Source organism: Anomaloglossus baeobatrachus, chromosome 2, assembly GCF_048569485.1.
Source record: "Anomaloglossus baeobatrachus isolate aAnoBae1 chromosome 2, aAnoBae1.hap1, whole genome shotgun sequence".
In the NCBI taxonomy this organism is placed as follows: domain Eukaryota; kingdom Metazoa; phylum Chordata; class Amphibia; order Anura; family Aromobatidae; genus Anomaloglossus; species Anomaloglossus baeobatrachus.
This window is the reverse complement of record NC_134354.1, coordinates 478,830,120-478,848,122: the sequence shown is the minus strand read 5'-3', so window position 1 is coordinate 478,848,122 and position 18,003 is coordinate 478,830,120. Positions and strand designations below refer to the sequence as shown.

The following is an 18,003-nucleotide window of genomic DNA, read 5'->3' as shown; positions in this document are numbered from 1 at the left end:
GCAGGAACGTGCGGACCTGCAGAAGCCTGGCTAGACGCTTTTGAAAAAATACGGATAGCGCCGATACTTGTCCCTTGAGAGAGCAGAGAGACAAACCCTTGTCCATTCCGGATTGAAGGAATGAAAGAAAAGTGGGTAAGGCAAAAGGCCAGGGAGCAAAACCATTATCAGAGCACCAGGATAAGAAGATCCTCCAAGACCTGTGATAGATCTTGGCGGACGTTGGTTTCCTGGCCTGTCTCATGGTGGCAATGACATCTTGAGATAACCCTGAGGATGCTAGGAGCCAAGACTCAATGGCCACGCAGTCAGGTTGAGGGCCACAGAATTCAGATGGAAAAACGGCCCTTGTGACAGCAAGTCTGGGCGGTCTGGGAGCGCCCACGGTTGACCCACCGTGAGATGCCACAGATCCGGGTACCACGACCGCTTCGGCCAATCTGGAGCAACGAGAATGGCGCGACGACAGTCGGACCTGATTTTGCGCAGCACTCTGGGCAGCATCGCCAGAGGGGGAAATACATAAGGCAGTCGAAACTGCGACCAATCCTGAACTAATGCGTCCGCCGCCAGAGCTCTGTGATCTTGAGACCGTGCCATGAATGCCGGGACTTTGTTGTTGTGCCGTGACGCCATGAGATCGACGTCCGGCGTTCCCCAGCGGCGACAGATCTCTCGAAACACGTCTGGGTGAAGAGACCATTCCCACGCATCCATGCCCTAGCAACTGAGAAAGTCTGCTTCCCAGTTTTCTACGACCGGGATGTGAACTGCGGAGATGGTGGAGGCTGTGGCCTCCGCCCACAGCAGAATCCGCCGGACTTCCTGGAAGGCTTGACGGCTGCGCGTGCCGCCCTGGTGGTTGATGTACGCGACCGCCGTGGCGTTCGATTGATGCTAGGGAGTCTCCTTGTGACATCGAAGCGATGACTGAGCGGAGAGATTCCATCCGAAACCGTCTGGTTCTCACGTGTCTGTTGAGCAGTTTGAGGTCCAGAACGGGACGGAATGATCCGTCCTTTTTTGGCACCACGAACAAGTTGGAGTAAAAGCCGCGACCACGTTCCTGAAGGGGAATGGGGATCACAACTCCTTCTGTCTTCAGAGCGTTCACCGCCTGAAAAAGTGCATCGGCTCGCTCGGGGGGCGGAGATGTTCTGAAGAAACGAGTCGGAGGACGAGAGCTGAACTCTATCCTGTAACCGTGAGACAGAATGTCTCTCACCCATCGGTCTTGGACATGTGGCCACCAGGTGTCGCAAAAGCGGGAGAGCCTGCCACCGACCGAGGATGCGGTTTGGGGAGGCCGAAAGTCATGAGGAGGCCGCCTTGGAGGCAGTGCCTCCGGCGGTTTTTTGGGGACGTGACTTAGACCGCAACGCATAAGAGTTCCTCTGGCCCTTCTCTGGCCTGTTGGACGAGGAGGATTGGGACTTGGCTGAGGGCCGAAAGGACCGAAACCTCGATTGTATTTTACGTTGCTGAGGTCTCTTCGGTTTGGACTGGGGTAAGGACGAGTCCTTTCCCTTGGATTCCTTAATAATTTCATCCAATCGCTCGCCAAACAATCGGTCGCCAGAAAACGGCAAACCGGTTAAGAACTTCTTGGAAGCAGAGTCTGCCTTCCATTTGCGTAGCCACATGGCCCTGCGGACTGCCACCGAATTAGCGGATGCTACCGCTGTACGGCTAGCAGAGTCCAGGACGGCGTTCATGGCGTAGGACGAAAAAGCCGACGCCTGAGAAGTCAAAGACGCAACTTGCAGAGCAGAGGTACGTGTGACCGCATTAATCTCAGACAGACAAGCTGAGATAGCTTGGAGTGCCCACACGGCTGCAAAGGCCGGGGCAAAAGACGCGCCTGTGGCTTCATAGATGGATTTCACCAGGAGCTCTATCTGCCTGTCAGTGGCATCCTTAAGCGATGAGCCATCTGCAACTGATACCACAGATCTAGCCGCCAGTCTAGATACTGGAGGATCCACCTTGGGACATTGAGCCCAACCCTTAACGACTTCAGAGGGGAAGGGGTAACGTGTGTCATTAAGGCGCTTAGTAAAGCGCTTGTCCGGAAATGCTCTGTGCTTCTGGACAGCATCTCTGAAGTTAGAGTGATCGAAAAACGCACTCCGTGTACGTTTGGGAAACCTAAACTGGTGTTTCTCCTGCTGCGAAGCCGACTCCTCTATAGGTGGAGTTGGGGGAGAAAGATCTAGCACCTGGTTGATGGACGCTATAAGGTCATTTACTATGGCGTCCCCTTCAGGTGTATCAAGATTGAGAACAACGTCAGGGTCAGAGCCCTGAGCTGCGACGTCCGCCTCATCCTCCAGAGAGTCCTCAAGCTGAGACCCCGAGCAGCGTGAGGAAGTCGGGGAAGATTCCCAGCGAGCCCGCTTAGCCGGTCTGGGACTGTGGTCCATGCCGGAGTCCTCCACGTGAGACCTAGGGGCCACCCCGGGAGCACGCTGCGGCGCAGACCGAGAGGGGCCTGGAGGTGATGATCCAACAGTGCCCAGGGCCTGTGTAAGGACCGATCTGGACTGGAAGGCTTCTAGTAGCTTAGCAGACCATTTGTCCATAGACTGAGCCATGGATTGTGAAAGCGACTCAGAGAGTTTCTTAGCAAAAACTGCAAACTCTGTCCCTGCCACATGGACAGGGGAAGCAGGCGGGTCTGCCTGAGCCGAGGGTCCCACTAGTGCCCGAGGCTCCGGCTGAGCGAGTGCAACAGGGGCCGAGCATTGCTCACAGTGAGGGTAGGTGGAACCTGCAGGTAACATAGCCGCACAAGAGGTACAGGTTGCAAAATAACCCTTTGCCTTAGCGCCCTTGCTCCTTGTGGACGACATGCTGTTGTCTCCTAGGAGAGTGATCACTGAGGGTATATAGCCAAAAGCAAAACAACTCAGCCGAACAGAGAAAAAATATATACATATACCTATATATATATATATATATATATATATATATATATATATATATATATATATATATATATATACATACATACATACATACATGCATTAATATATATATATATATATATATATATATATATATATATTATATATTATATATATATATATATATATATATATATATATATATTATATATATAATATATATATATATATACACTTCGGCACCCTAGGGGGACCAGCACCGGGTGACCGGTGTGGCTTACCGACCGCCCAAAGCGGTGTGTCCACCAGATTCCCTGCCTTGGGTCTCCCAGAGCTGCAGAGCTCGTTCCTGAAATCCTCCACCGGCAGAATGTGTTGTAAAAATGGCTGCCGGAGCTCTCAGGGGAGGAGGGAGCCGTGGGCGGCGACTAGTAAAGTGCGGGAATCTGGTGCCCCACAGTGATCAGTGAGGGGGGGAGGAAACCTAAAGTATGCTCCAGCCCTCACTGCCGACGTCAGGTCGACCGTCCCGCCCTTACCCCTGACTGGCAGGCCCGGGGGCGGGAGTTATGGTACTAGGCCGCATGAAGCCGGGGACTAAATTTAATACCGCGGCCGACAAACAGGCGCGGTCGGCGCGGAAGTCCCGGTCGTCACAAAACCAGCAGCAGCTGCAGCGTCTGTGAAACAAGCGCTCCATGCACCGTCCCCATGGGGACACAGAGTACCTTTAGATGCAGGGCCCTGTCCCTGATGATACAAAGTCTCCTGTCCGGCAGATTCCCACAGGGGCTGCGGAGGGAGCCCGGTCCCAGTGAATGGATGACCGGTTAGGATCCCACTTCTCCCAGAGCCTCTAAGGGATGGTGAAGGAAAACGGCATGTGGCTCCAGCCTCTGTACCCGCAATGGGTACCTCAACCTTAACAGCACCGCCGACTTAGTGGGGTGAGAAGGGAGCATGCCGGGGGCCCTGTGGGGGCCCTCTTTTCTTCCAACCGATAAAAACAGCAGCTGCTGCTGACTAAAATGGGAGCATGAGTGGATGTGTGCCTCCTTCCACACAAAGCATAAAAACTGAGGAGCCCAAGATGCACGGGAGGGTGTATAGGCAGAGGGGAGGGGTTACACTTTTTAAAGTGTAATACTTTGTGTGGCCTCCGGAGGCAGAAGCTATACACCCAATTGTCTGGGTCTCCCAATGGAGCGACAAAGAAAGAATTGTATTACAGGTGAGGAGAAGATGGAGAACTTAATTTCTCCATTGTCTGTGTCTGTGTAAATTAGACTGCCCTTGGATGACATCCGGGTGCAGTCCGATGTTTTGCACGCACCCGTATACTTAAAAGAGTGTACACCTTCTGATATATACGCTGCCACACGCAGCATGTTGGGTTTTTTTCTCCTGGCATTTTGGCATGAGAAAAAAAAACACAACAAAAAACGCTGGTTGGCACTTCCCCATAGAATACCATTGGTCCAAGGGCTATTTGCTAAAACATCGGATACTGTAGCTCTCATCCATGTTATAGCTCTCATTCCTGTGATACGCTCATGTGAGTGAGCCTTTACAGCTGTACACAGGATAGCGAGGAGGAGGGAAACATGGCAGATCTCCTGAGACACTAAGGGGTGCTTCACACACAGCGAGCTCGCTGCCGAGATCGCTGCTGAGTCACGCTTTTTGTGACGCAGCAGTGACCTCATTAGCGATCTCGCTGTGTGTGACACTGAGCAGCGATCTGGCCCCTGCTGTGAGATCGCTGCTCGTTACACACAGCCCTGGTTCGTTTTCTTCAAAGGCGCTCTCCCGCTGTGACACAGAGATCGCTGTGTGTGACAGCGAGAGAGCGACAAATGAAGCGAGCAGGGAGCAGGAGCCGGCGTCTGGCAGCTGCGGAGGCTGGTAACTAAGATAAACATCGGGTAACCAAGGTGGTTACCCGATATTTACCTTAGATACCAGCCTCCGCAGCTCTCACGCTGCCTGTGCTGCCGGCTCCGGCTCTCTGCACATGTAGCTGCTGTACACATCGGGTTAATTAACCCGATGTGTACTGTAGCTAGGAGAGCAAGGAGCCAGCGCTCAGTGTGCGCGGCTCCTGCTCCCTGCACACACAGCTAAGCGGTGTGCGCTGGTAACTAATGTAAACATCGGGTAACCATACCCGATGTTTACCTTAGTTACCAGTGTCCGCAGCTTCCAGACGCCGGCTCCGTGCAAGCGCAGCGTCGCTTGCACGTCGCTGCTGGCTGTTCACTGGTCGCTGGTGAGATCTGCCTGTTTGACAGCTCACCAGCGACCATGTAGCGATGCAGCAGCGATCCTGACCAGGTCAGATCGCTGGTCGGATCGCTGCTGCATCGCTAAAGTGTGAAGGTACCCTTAGAGATTTCTGGTATGTTTCTCATGAGGCAGACTAGGGTGTAAAAAAAAAAAAAATATGGAAGATTAGGAAAGGCATTGCTGAGAATGTATTTTTTGCCATTTTATGTGTTTATGTTCCTTTAAATTTAAATAAAATTAAATTTAGCAATGTAATATAGTCAGAAACAGACTGTTATTAGACATGGCCACGAGTATATGAGTTTCAGAATCCAACAAAAAGCTCTAACAGCTCGCACAAAGCCAAAAACAAACAAGACAGAAGGAATTCAGAGCTGTTCCCATCCCCGATCGAAGCGGTTCTAGTTCTTGCTTTCCGTTTCATCATGCTCTGAGATCAACACTCTGCTCACTAAGTTGTGGTACTGAAGACGACCTTTCAGCATTTCTTACATGCTAAACTGGCCACATCACCACAGCATGGGTGAAGATCTGAATAAAATGTTTTATTTCTCATCTCCATTCTGAAGATATTAGATTGTTAAGTTATTTATACTAATTTACATTAGAATAACAACGAACAGCGAATAAACAAATTCTTATTTGAGGGTGTCTAATTTTTCCCCTGCATGACGATGCCCAATCATAAGCATAAGAAAAATGACAACTGACTTTCTTTCTGTGATCTGATAAGACTGATGTGTCTGACCTTATCACACAGCTCTCAATGCCGGGGGGGTGGGGGGGGCTGTCTTTATAGAATTTAGAATGCTTCAATTACCCATACATCTAACGAACATGTGGGGGTGGGGGAGGGCTCAGGCTCAAACCCTGCACCGGGTCCATCAGACTCTAGTTATGCCACTGAGGAGAGGACACCGAGGGAACGGAGGACAGGTGAGAAGAATGTGCCTGAGTGTGTGTGTGTAATGGCAATAAAGCAATACATTTTGTTTGACTTCACAATTGTGTCCCACTCGTTGATTCCTCACCATGAAATAATTTTTTCTTTATCTTTATGTTTGAAGTCTGAAATGTGGGGAAAGGTTGAAAAATTCAAGGGAGCCGAATACTTTCGCAAGACACTGTAGATAGATATCTATATATCTACACTGTGTGCAGAATTATTAGGCAAATGAGTATTTTGATCACATGATACTTTTTATACAAAAAAAATCCTCAAAATACAACTTGCCTAATAATTCTGCACACAGTGTATTTTTATCTATTTTATAAAGATGAGTGTGTGTGTGTGTGTGTGTGTGTGTGTGTGTGTGTGTGTGTGTGTGTGTGTCCGGGATTGGCATCCGCACCGTCGCAGCTACAGCTATAAAATTTTGCACACTCATACTTCTGGACCCCGAGAGTGTCATAGGCTATGTTTTGAGGGGAAATGTTAACCCCGCTCTTTACAGTTATTCACCAAAAAACCTGCCTCCATTAAAGCGAATGGAGCTGGGAGCCACAGTGCAGCCAGAAATTCAGAAGAGTGCGCAGCCACGCCCTTATATGGAATGTTGGCGTGTCACAATGCAGCCAGGTAACGAGACAGACACAGACAGGGAAAAAGGCAGACACAGACAAGGTAAGAAACAGACATAGACAGGGTAAGAGACAGACACAGACAAAGAAACAGACTGACAGGGAAAGAGAGACAGGGAAAGAGAGGGAAAGTGACAGAGATAGATAGACAGACAGGGAAAGAGATAGACAGACAGGGAAAGAGATAGAGAGACAGAGAGATATATACAGAGGGGGAGACAGACAGAGAATGGGAGAGAAACAGAGAGACAATTACTATCCCAGGCAGCGCTGGGTGCTATGTTGTGAGGCGAAATTTTAACCCCGCACGTTCCAATTTACCAATCAATTTTGCCCCTATCTACATAATGGGGAAAAAATGAAACGAAAAAAGTGTTGGGGGCAAATTGACAGCTGCCAGATGTGAACAAGGGGGACTTAAAGAATGAGAGCGATGGCGCCAAAGAGTATATACCGTACAGTTAATAAGGTGGGGCCCCGACATGGGATACTCACCGGACTCGAGGATATGAACACACACACAAAATGCGCCACACACTATCACGTGCTTGAACACATATACCACCCTAAGCACACATCTCACCACACATACACCAACCTCGCCACATAATCGCCCTAAACACACACAAGTCTGGTATTATCCTTCAAAAATAAAAATCTGATTAATATGCAGCCAAACTACAAGACAACAAATGTACCACATATGAAATACGGCAGCTGTCAGTCACATGACCTGTCTATATGTGTATGTGTGAGCTAATATATACTGTCAGGGGGGAGGGCTTTCTGTTGCCTGGAGATTTATCAGGCTGCCGATAGCAACCAATCACAGCTTAGCATCTATTTTGCTACAGTTAATTAATCTGAGCTCTGATTGGTTAATATAGGCAACAAAGGACATTCTCAGTATGTGTGAGGTCATAGGATGTTAAATCTGTGTGGAATATCTGTGGTGTTGAAATATATGTTGTGAAATGCTTCTATTAGCTTAGTTTTTGCCTTTTAATAATTACATTTATATCTATTTGTTTTGTGGTTTTTGTGTGCAGAATACACTTTTGTTAATACATTCTATTTTGTTAACAACAGTTATTAACCCGGGCGAAGCCGGGTAGTACAGCTAGTAATATATTTATAAATTTGTATATACATATATACAAATTTATATGGTGTAAGTTTCTGGGTATACGGTCCCTATTGAAATTCCTTATGTGTGCATATAGGCACTTTAGGTGTAAGTGCAGGTCTGCCTATGTGTGTCGCCCAGGGAATGGGGTACTTGACTCGGTCCCGGGCACTGTACAACTGGGGAGTGTCACTTTTGTGGTCCCGTGCCCTGGGTGCTTTTTTAATGGGGAGTATTTACAAGGGAGATTAAAGTCATTTGTGTGACGCCACCTGTGGGTTGCGGTTAAGATGGTGGAACCCCCGCTGCTGAGTAGATTATCCTCAGGGCTGGTGGTAATGGCAGCTGTTGTGGTAGGCCCTCTGCAGGTAGGACTGAGCCTGGGAGATGCATGATGGAGTAATAAGGGAGGCCACACTGTGGGTTTGAAGCCTTCAATGTGGGAAATGGTTGAAAAGTTCAAAGGGTCCGAATACTCTCGCAAGGCACTATGTATAGTGTGTGTGTATATTATATATATATATATATGTATGTATATATATATAGCATGTTTCCTATAATAAATGAGCAAAAAAAAACTGAATAACTGATCCAAAAGGTGTAGAAAAAAAATATGGTACCAATAAAAATGTCACTTGCTCCTGCAATCAATGGGCAATGACATCAATGTTAAGGTTGTCTTAGGTGTCTGTATAATAGTAAGGGTATGAAAGATCAAATCTGCCCAAGCTTATATATATTAGCAAAAACAAGGACAAAACCACTGCAAATTAAAGAGGAGCACACAAGGCGGCCATACATTAACAGTACTAGGCATGAGGACCAGATTGATCACCATTATGTGTATGTTGCTAAAACCATTGATTCTATAACAGATACTAGATACTGCAATAACTTTAAAAATGGGTTTTCCCCTTCCATCTTTTTTAAACCATTTCATCATGGCAGTGTTACAGAGTAATAAAATCATCTATCAGCACTGCTCATAGCGCCGTAGATGTAATGTCGGAGTGTCACAACTGTACACCCTGTACACAATAATCACCAGTGCTGCGGCGGAGACTGTTTGACCTGTGGCAAGTAAGTAACCGATGAGTTTAAAGGGAATCTATCAGCAGGATTTCACCCACCAAACTAATTATATACACATGTAGCTCTTTCAAGACAAGTCCAGCAATACCTTTACATGGCCAGTCTGTTCCTCTGTTACTGAGCAATCAGTGTATGAATTGATATGCAACTGAGGTTGAAAAAAGAGAATTTTGTTTACTTACCGTAAATTCTTTTTCTTATAGTTCCGTATTGGGAGACCCAGACATTGGGTGTATAGCTTCTGCCTCCGGAGGACACACAAAGTACTACACTAAAAAGTGTAGCTCCTCCCTCTGAGCTTATACACCCCCTGGAGAACCAGATCTAGCCAGTTTAGTGCAAAAGCTGAAGGAGAATAGCCACCCACAAGTAAAAACAGAGCAAGAACCGGAACAACCGGAGACTGTCCACGACAACAGCCGGTGATAACACGCGGAACAAGAAACTGCCAATAGGCAACAGGGAGGGTGCTGGGTCTCCCAATACGGAACTATAAGAAAAAGTATTTACGGTAAGTAACAAAATTCTCTTTTTCTTTATCGTTCCTATGGGAGACCCAGACATTGGGACGTCTCAAAGCAGTCCATGGGTGGGAATAAACAGAAAAACTAAGAAGTAGGCGGAGCCTAACTTCACAAATGGGCGACAGCCGCCTGAAGGATGCGTCTGCCCAAGCTCGCATCTGCCGAAGCATGAGCATGCACTTGGTAGTGCTTTGAAAAGGTATGCAGGCTAGTCCAAGTGGCAGCCTGACAGACTTGCTGAGCCGTAGCCTGGTGCCTGAAAGCCCAAGAGGCACCGACAGCTCTGGTCGAGTGTGCCTTGATCCCCGGCGGGGGAGGCACCTGAGAACACTGGTAGGCATCCGAAATGGTCGACCTAATCCAACGGGCTAAGGTCGGCTTAGAAGCAGAGAGGCCCTTACGCTGACCTGTGGTTAGCACAAAAAGAGAGGTGCACCGCCTAAGAGCAGCGGTGCGAGACACATAGATCCGGAGAGCACGCACCAGATCCAGAGTATGCAACGCTTTTTCAAAGCGATGAACAGGAGCTGGACAAAAGGAAGGCAGGGAAATGTCCTGGTTAAGGTGGAAAGGAGAAACCACCTTAGGGAGAAAGTCCGGAGTCGGACGGAGAACCACCTTGTCTTGATGAAAAACCAAAAAAGGTGACTCCGAAGAGAGCGCAGCCAAATCAGAGACTCTCCTGAGGGAAGTTATGGCCACTAGAAAGACCACTTTCTGTGAAAGACGAAATAAAGAAACCTCCCTAAGAGGCTCAAAGGGGGGTTTCTGCAAAACCGTGAGAACCAAATTGGATCCCTGGGGCCTCAAGGGCCGCCGGTAAGGTGGAATGATGTGAGACGCGCCCTGCATGAAGGTGCGGACCTGAGCCAGCCGGGCGATACGCCGCTGGAACAGCACTGACAGAGCCGAGACTTGTCCCTTGAGAGAGTTGAGGGACAGTCCCAGCTGCAGACCGGACTGTAGAAAGGACAGAAGGGTCGGCAAGGAAAAAGGCCAAGGAGGATGGCCGGAAGAGCGACACCAGGACAGGAAAATTTGCCAAGTCCTGTGATAGATCTTGGCAGAGGAAGACTTACGGGCCCGAGTAATAGTGGAGATGACTTCAGGAGGAATACCAGAAGCCGTCAAGATCCAGGACTCAAGAGCCACGCCGTCAATCTGAGAGCCGCAGAATTCTGGCGGAAAAACGGACCTTGTGAGAGAAGGTCTGGACGGTCCGGAAGATGCCACGGCACCTCTACGGACAGATGGAGCAGGTCTGGGTACCAAGCTCGCCTGGGCCAGTCCGGAGCAATGAGGATGACTCGACGGCCCTCCATTCAAACCGGAACCTTGTTGTTGTGACGGGATGCCATTAGGTCCACGTCCGGAGTGCCCCACTTGCAGTAGATTGACTGAAACACTGCCGGATGCAGGGACCACTCGCCACTGTCCACGGTTTGACGGCTGAGATAATCTGCCTCCCAGTTTTCCACGCCTGGGATGTGGACTGCGGATATGGTGGACTTGGAGTCCTCCGTCCATTGAAGGATGCGTTGCACCTCCAACACTGCCACTGTTGCGTTGTCTGACTGGACTCGGATGTGCTTGCCCGCCAATAGGTGGTGAAAAGCTAGGAGAGCCAGAAGCACGGCTCTGGTTTCCAGCACATTGATCGAGAGGGCTGACTCGGACGGAGTCCAAGTTCCCTGTGCTCGGTGGTGGAGACATACCGCTCACCAGCCGGATAGACTGGCATCCGTGGTGAGGATCACCCAGGACGGGGCCAGGAAGGAGCGTCCCAGAGAAAGAGAGAGAGGGGCCGAAGCCACCACTGAAGAGAGCTCCTGGTCTGTGGCGACAGAGCCACTAACCTGTGCAAGGAGGAAGGCCGCTTGTCCCAACAGCGGAGAATGTCCAGCTGCAGAGGACGCAGATGGAACTGGGCAAAGGGAACAGCCTCCATTGACGCCACCATCTGACCCAGCACCTGCATCAGGTGCCTGATGGAATAACGGCGGGGCCTCAGCAGAGAGCGCACCGCCAGTTGGAGGGACTGCTGTTTGATTAAGGGCAACTTCACAAGTGCCGGCAGAGTCTCGAACTGCATCCCTAGGTACGTGAGCCTCTGGGTCGGAGTCAGAGTGGATTTGGGCAGATTTGGGCTAGAGTGGCGAGAGTGAGTGAGACACTCCGCTGACAGTCTGCGCTGGATGAAGCCTTGACTAGAAGGTCGTCCAGGTAAGGAATCACTGCCAACCCCTGGAGGTGCAGAACCGCAACCACTGCTGCCATGACCTTGGTGAATATCCGAGGGGCCGTGGCTAACCCGAAGGGAAGAGCCACGAATTGGAAATGTTCCTCTCCGATTGCAAAACGTAGCCAACGCTGGTGTGAAACTGCAATTGGCACATGGAGATAGGCATCTCTGATGTCGATGGATGCCAGGAAATCCCCTTGGGTCATTGAGGCAATGACTGACCGCAGAGACTCCATGCGAAAATGCCGCACCTGAACATGCTTGTTGAGAAGCTTGAGATCCAGGATGGGCCGGAAGGAACCGTCCTTTTTGGGGACTAGGAAGAGATTTGAGTAGAAACCTCTGAATCGTTCCCGGGCGGGAACCGGTACAATTACTCCGTTGGCCTGCAAGGATGCCACGGCCTGAGAGAAGGCGGCGGCCTTGGAGCAGGGGGGAGTTGACAGAAAAAATCTGTCTGGCGGGTTGGAAGAGAATTCTATCCTGTAGCCGTGGGAGATGATATCCCGCACCCACTGATCGGAGACGTATTGAAACCACGCGTCGCCAAAGTGGGAGAGCCTGCCACCGACTAAGGACGTTGCTGGCGCAGACAGATAGTCAAGAGGAGGCTGCCTTAGTGGCAGCAGCTCCTGCGGTCTTCTGTGGACGCGCTTTTGTGCGCCAGTTGGATTTTTGGTCCTTGGCTGAGTTAGTGGACGAGGCCGAGGGCTTAGAGGACGACCAGTTGGAGGAACGAAAGGAACGAAACCTCGACTGGTTCCTACCCTGGACAGGTTTCCTGGTTTTGGTTTGTGGCATGGAAGTACTCTTCCCGCCAGTAGCTTCCTTAATAATTTCATCCAGCTGTTCACCGAACAGCCTGGACCCAGCAAAAGGGAGTCCAGCAAGGTACTTCTTTGAAGAAGCATCTGTCTTCCACTCTCAAAGCCACAAGATCCTGCGGATAGCGAGGGAATTAGCCGAAGCCACCGCAGTGCGGTGAGAAGCCTCCAGCATGGCAGACATGGCATAGGATGAAAAAGCTGAAGCTTGGGAAGTTAAGGCAACCATTTCGGGCATAGATTCCCTGGCGAGGGAATGCATCTCCTCTAGAGAAGCAGAGATGGCTTTGAGAGCTCACACTGCTGCAAAAGTTGGGGAGAACGAGGCCCCTGCCGCCTCATATACAGATTTGGCCAGAAGGTCAACCTGGCGGTCAGTGGAATCCTTAAGAGAGGTGCCATCAGCCACTGATACAACGGTCCGGGCTGAGAGTCTAGCTTTGGTGAATGAGCCCACTCCTTGACCACCTCAGGTGGAAAGGGAAAATGGTCATCAGAACCACGCTTTGGGAAGCGTTTGTCAGGACAGGCCCTAGGATTGGTCACAGCGGCCTGAAAACTGGAGTGGTTAAAGAACACACTCTTTGACCTCTTAGGCAAGGTAAACTGGTGCTTTTCTGCCAGAGAGGGTTGCTCCTCTGATACTGGCGGATTGAGATCTAGTACAGAATTAATGGACGCAATCAAATCACTAACATCTGAGTCACTTTCGAACAGATCAAATGGGGCACATGGAGTTAGCCTCCGAGCCCTCTGTAAAGGCATCCTCCTCGTCCTGCGAGTCAGCTTCTGAAAAAGAGCCGCGGAACGAGGAAGGAGAGGGAGCCCTGCGTTTCCTCTTAGGAGGACGGGGTCTGGGACCAGATGATGAATCCTCTGTGAGCTCCGGTCCTGAGAGAGCCCTAGCAGCAGAGGCACCCTGTGAAGGGGGCTGATGCATGTTCAGCAAAGTCCTGGACAGCTGTCCCATGGAGTCGGCAAAAGACTGGGAGATAGACCTAGATAAGGATTCTACCCAAGCCGGGGGTTCAGCCACAGGAGCCGGAGCAGCCGGAGAGACCACTGGGGGTGCGATTCCAGGCTGAGGCATTGTCAGGTTAGAGCAGGCATCACAATGTGGATAGGTGCTTGGTTCAGGCAGTAGGAGCTTACATGCAGCGCATACTGAACACAGCTTTGGAGCCTTGCTCCTCGTGTGAGACATGCTGCTGGAGTGGGGGCTCTGCCAGAGAATGACCCCCAGAGAGTATATACAGAGGTCCACAACCAGAGGTTGTGGCTTACCAGACCGCTGGAGCGGTGTTGTGTGCCCTCCAGATCCCGAAGCCCGGACCCCCAAGCACCTCAGCAGGGATGCTGCAGACCAGTGCTGATTGCAGGGAAAAACGCTGAGAAAATGGCCGCCGGAGCGGAGAGGGGGCGGGACTCACTCTGGGAGCGGGATCTGGAGGGCCATAGAGACTTACAGGGGAGGAGACATGTACCCAGTGAGGAGTGTCCCTCCCCTGTGCAGAACGGCCGCTGGGCGGAGCCGCGCTGTCCCTCTGCATGAATGACATGCGAGGGCAGTGAAACCGAAAGTAGGCCTCCGGCGAAGCCGGGGCCTAAATTTGAGCGGTGCGGCCGGCGCGCAGGCACCATCGGCGCGGTTCTCAGGCGACAGCCAGAGAACCCGCCGGAAATGTCATAAAACTCACTCAGCACACTCTCCCACAACAATAAAGTACAGGGACCCCCAATATATAAACGTCTCAGGTACTTAGCTTGCTGAGACGCAGGGTTCCAAGTCCCTGGGGACGAGTGCTCCGGTCCAGCAGGATCCTGAAGGGCTGCGGATGGAGACCGGTCTCCTGCCAAGCATGGAGAACCGTGCTGGCTCCCACTTCAAGCCAGAGCCCAGGAGGGATGGTGAAGGAGCACGGCATGTAAGGCTCCAGCCTTGGAATCAACCTTAACAGCACCGCTGACACAGTGGGGTGAGAAGGGACATGCCGGGGGTCCAGGCTTGGACCCGCTTTTCTTCAAACTCTTTCCAAAAATCAAAAATCAGATGAGAATGCATGTGTGGATGTATGCTTCCTGAACACAAAGCGATAAACTGGCTAGATCTGGTTCTCCAGGGGGTGTATAAGCTCAGAGGGAGGAGCTACACTTTTGAGTGTAGTACTTTGTGTGTCCTCCGGAGGCAGAAGCTATACACCCAATGTCTGGGTCTCCCATAGGAACGATAAAGAAAATATTTGTAGATCTGTCACTCCAGCTCTAATCTCCACCCAGCACAGCCTCCTCCTGCTGCTTGACTAATGAAATCTTTGTCTAAAGTCACACAGCATAGAGGCTGTCAGTCAATTTGGAGGAGGCGGTATTGGGCAGAGAATAGAGCTGGAGTGACAGTGGCTTCATATCTACAATAAATCTTCACCCTCACTTGCATATCGTTTCAACTGCTGATTTCTAAGTAGCGGAGGAATGGACTGGGCATGACAAGGTATTGCTGAACTTGTCTTTGAAGAACATGTGCATAAATAGTTTGGGTGGTGAAATCCTGCTCATAGAGTCCCTTTATTATTTTAACACTGCCATTATGAATTAGGTAATACATTTTTTTCCAAATCAGCTGTCATGTGGCCAATAATTCCAATAGTTTTGAAGAATTTCCAACTGGAATATCATTCTCAGTCTTTTTAATATCTTGTCGTGTATGTCCCTTTAATGATTAGTGTCTATATATATATATATATATATATATATATATATATATATATATATATATATATATATATATAAAAATAAAACATACTAATACATACAGTAATGCTGGTCAGATCAGGAGCAAATGGACCTATGTACTGCCATCTTAAGTAATTGTTCCATTTGTCAAATCCTCTGGTTTATAAAAGCAATAGCCTATCTCATGCAGCTGTGTATATGGGTGCTGATCTTACAAATAGCAAAAGGTCCAAAGATGAAAGTCTGAAAAAGAAAATTCTTCATAGACTTCATTTCTCATTACGTTTCATATTTTTTCTACGAATAGCTGCTAAGCAAACTCTTGATCTAAAAATTTAATGTGCACTTACCTGAGGTTTCTTAAAATAATCCAGGCCTCTTCCAATCTTAATCATCCAACCATTGTCAAACCTGCTCACATTGCAAAAAATAAGGTTCAGTATATGCAGCAATGTAACATCGAAGATTTACTCTTAAGGCCCTGTCACGCACAGAGATAAATCTGTGGCAGATCTGTGGTTGCAGTGAAATTGTGGACAATCAGTGCCAGGTTTGTGGCTGTGTACAAATGGAACAATATCTCCATGATTTTACTGCAACCACAGATCTGCCAAAGGGTAAGTTCACACAGTGCGTTTTTCGCGGCGTTTTTGCGCAGTTTTCGGGTGCGTTTTTGCTCAGAAAACTGCATGACTTTGCTTCCCCAGCAAAGTCTATGAGTTTTCATTTTTGCTGTCTGCACACAGCGTTTTTTTTCAGCTGCGTTTTTGTGGTGCCAGAAAAACGCAGCATGTCAATTATTCCCGCGTTTTTCACTGCGCTTTTCATCCATTGAGTGCAATGGGATGTTGAAAGACACAATGAGAAACGCAAGTAGCTGCGTTTTGGTGCGTTTCTAAGACCAAAAACGCAGCTATAAACGCAGAAGGTGGGTAGTAAAGTGACATGTACAGGAAGAGGATTCCTTCTGTCAGTAAATACAGAAGCGTGAATCCTCCCGGTACCGTCACCGCCACTTCCACCTCCCGTCCTGTGCATGTATGCTGCCGTGCGGCGCCATGTCTGGGCGGGAGGTGGAAGCGGCTGCAAAAACAAAAGTTAACAGTAGAAAAAAAAAAAATTCATACTCACCTGTCAGCAGACTCCCACTGCCATGCCCGCTCCCAGATCCTCTCACAGTATCGCCACCCCCGCTCCGGCTGTGTGCAGACGGCCGGGACACCTCCGATGGATGCAGGACCTGGCGATGGATCACCTGATGCAGTCACCTGACGCATCAGCTGATCGTAAGTATCGCGGTGACGCGGGCGCCCGGCCGGTTTAACCTATCAGCGGATGCGTCAGGAGACTTCATCCCTGATTATCGGCAGCTGCTGCAGCGATCGGACGGGATCAGACTCCCGCCCCATCGCTCCAGGAGCTGCCGGTAATCAGCACATAAGTGAGTATTTTTTTTTTTTTTGCACCGATGCATCTGCTGATTGTATAAACGGCTTTTATACAATCAGCTGATGTGTGATGTGCTTCAGCCCCTAGAACCTGACATCATCTGATCGCTTTGCCTTCCAGCAAATCCATCAGATGATATTGGATCTGGATTGGACGGCGCGGGACCCTTGACTCAGGATTACTGCAGAGGGGGGTTCTTTATTTCAATAAAGATGGAGTCACTAATTGTGTTATGTTTTATTTCTAATAAAAAATATTTTTCTGTGTGTTGTGGTTTTTTTTTAATCTTTACTAGAAATTCATGGTGGCCATGTCTAATATTGGCGTGACACCATGAATTTCGGGCTTAGGGCCAGCTGATAATATACAGCTAGCCCTAACCCCATTATTACCCAGTGAGCCACCCGGCATCAGGGCAGCTGGAAGAGTTGGATACAGCGCCAGAAGATGGCGCTTCTATGAAAGCGCCATTTTCTGGGGTGGCTGCGGACTGCAATTAACAGCGGGGGTGCCCAGAAAGCATGGGCACCCTGCACTGTGGATTCCAATCCCCAGCTGCCTAGTTGTACCCGGCTGGACTCAAAAATTGGGCGAAGCCCACGTCATTTTTTTTTTTTTAAATTATTTCATGAAATTCATGAAATAATTAAAAAAAAAAAGGGCTTCTCTATATTTTTGGTTCCCAGCCGGGTACAAATAGGCAGCTGGGGTTGGGGGCAGCCTGTACCTGCCTGCTGTACCCGGCTAGCATACAAAAATATGGCGAAGCCAACGTCATTTTTTGGGGGCAAAAAACTCCTGCATTCAGTCCTGGATGGAGGATGCTGAGCCTTGTAGTTCTGCAGCTGCTGTCTGCTGAGCCTTGTAGTTCTGCTCCCTCTGCCTCTCCCTCCAGCATACAGTCCTGTATGGAGCATGCTGAGCCTTGTAGTTCTGCAGCTGTCTGCTCTATTGCATACGCTAGTGGAGAATGAAGAACATATTGAAGAAGGAAATGACATCAGACCTTTTTTTTCAACAATCTTTAATGGCATTGTTCACTGATAAAAAACGCAAAGACGCAGTGAGCAAAAACGCAGCAAAACGCACCAAAAAACCGCACCAAATCGCGTGCGTTTTTTGCCGCGTTTTTTTTTGCCACGGGTGCGTTTTTGTGCGGTTTTTGCCGCAAAAAAAACGCACAAAAACGCAGCGTCAAAAAAACGCAGTGTGTGAACCTAGCCAAAGATTTATCTCTGTGTGT

General features: G+C 49.3%; 1 protein-coding gene across 3 annotated transcripts in view; it reads right to left on the bottom strand.

The window, feature by feature from the left end:
* Positions 1–18,003, bottom strand: part of MITD1 (microtubule interacting and trafficking domain containing 1) — a 41,959-nt gene that overhangs the window by 3,170 nt on the left and 20,786 nt on the right. For 2 of the 3 annotated variants that reach the window (XM_075334245.1, XM_075334247.1), the window contains exon 6: positions 15,662–15,722. In XM_075334245.1, coding sequence (XP_075190360.1) covers positions 15,662–15,722 — 61 coding nt within the window. Of the gene's footprint in view, positions 1–15,526; positions 15,555–15,661; positions 15,723–18,003 lie in introns of all 3 variants that reach the window. The other variant, XM_075334246.1, reaches the window with a different exon arrangement.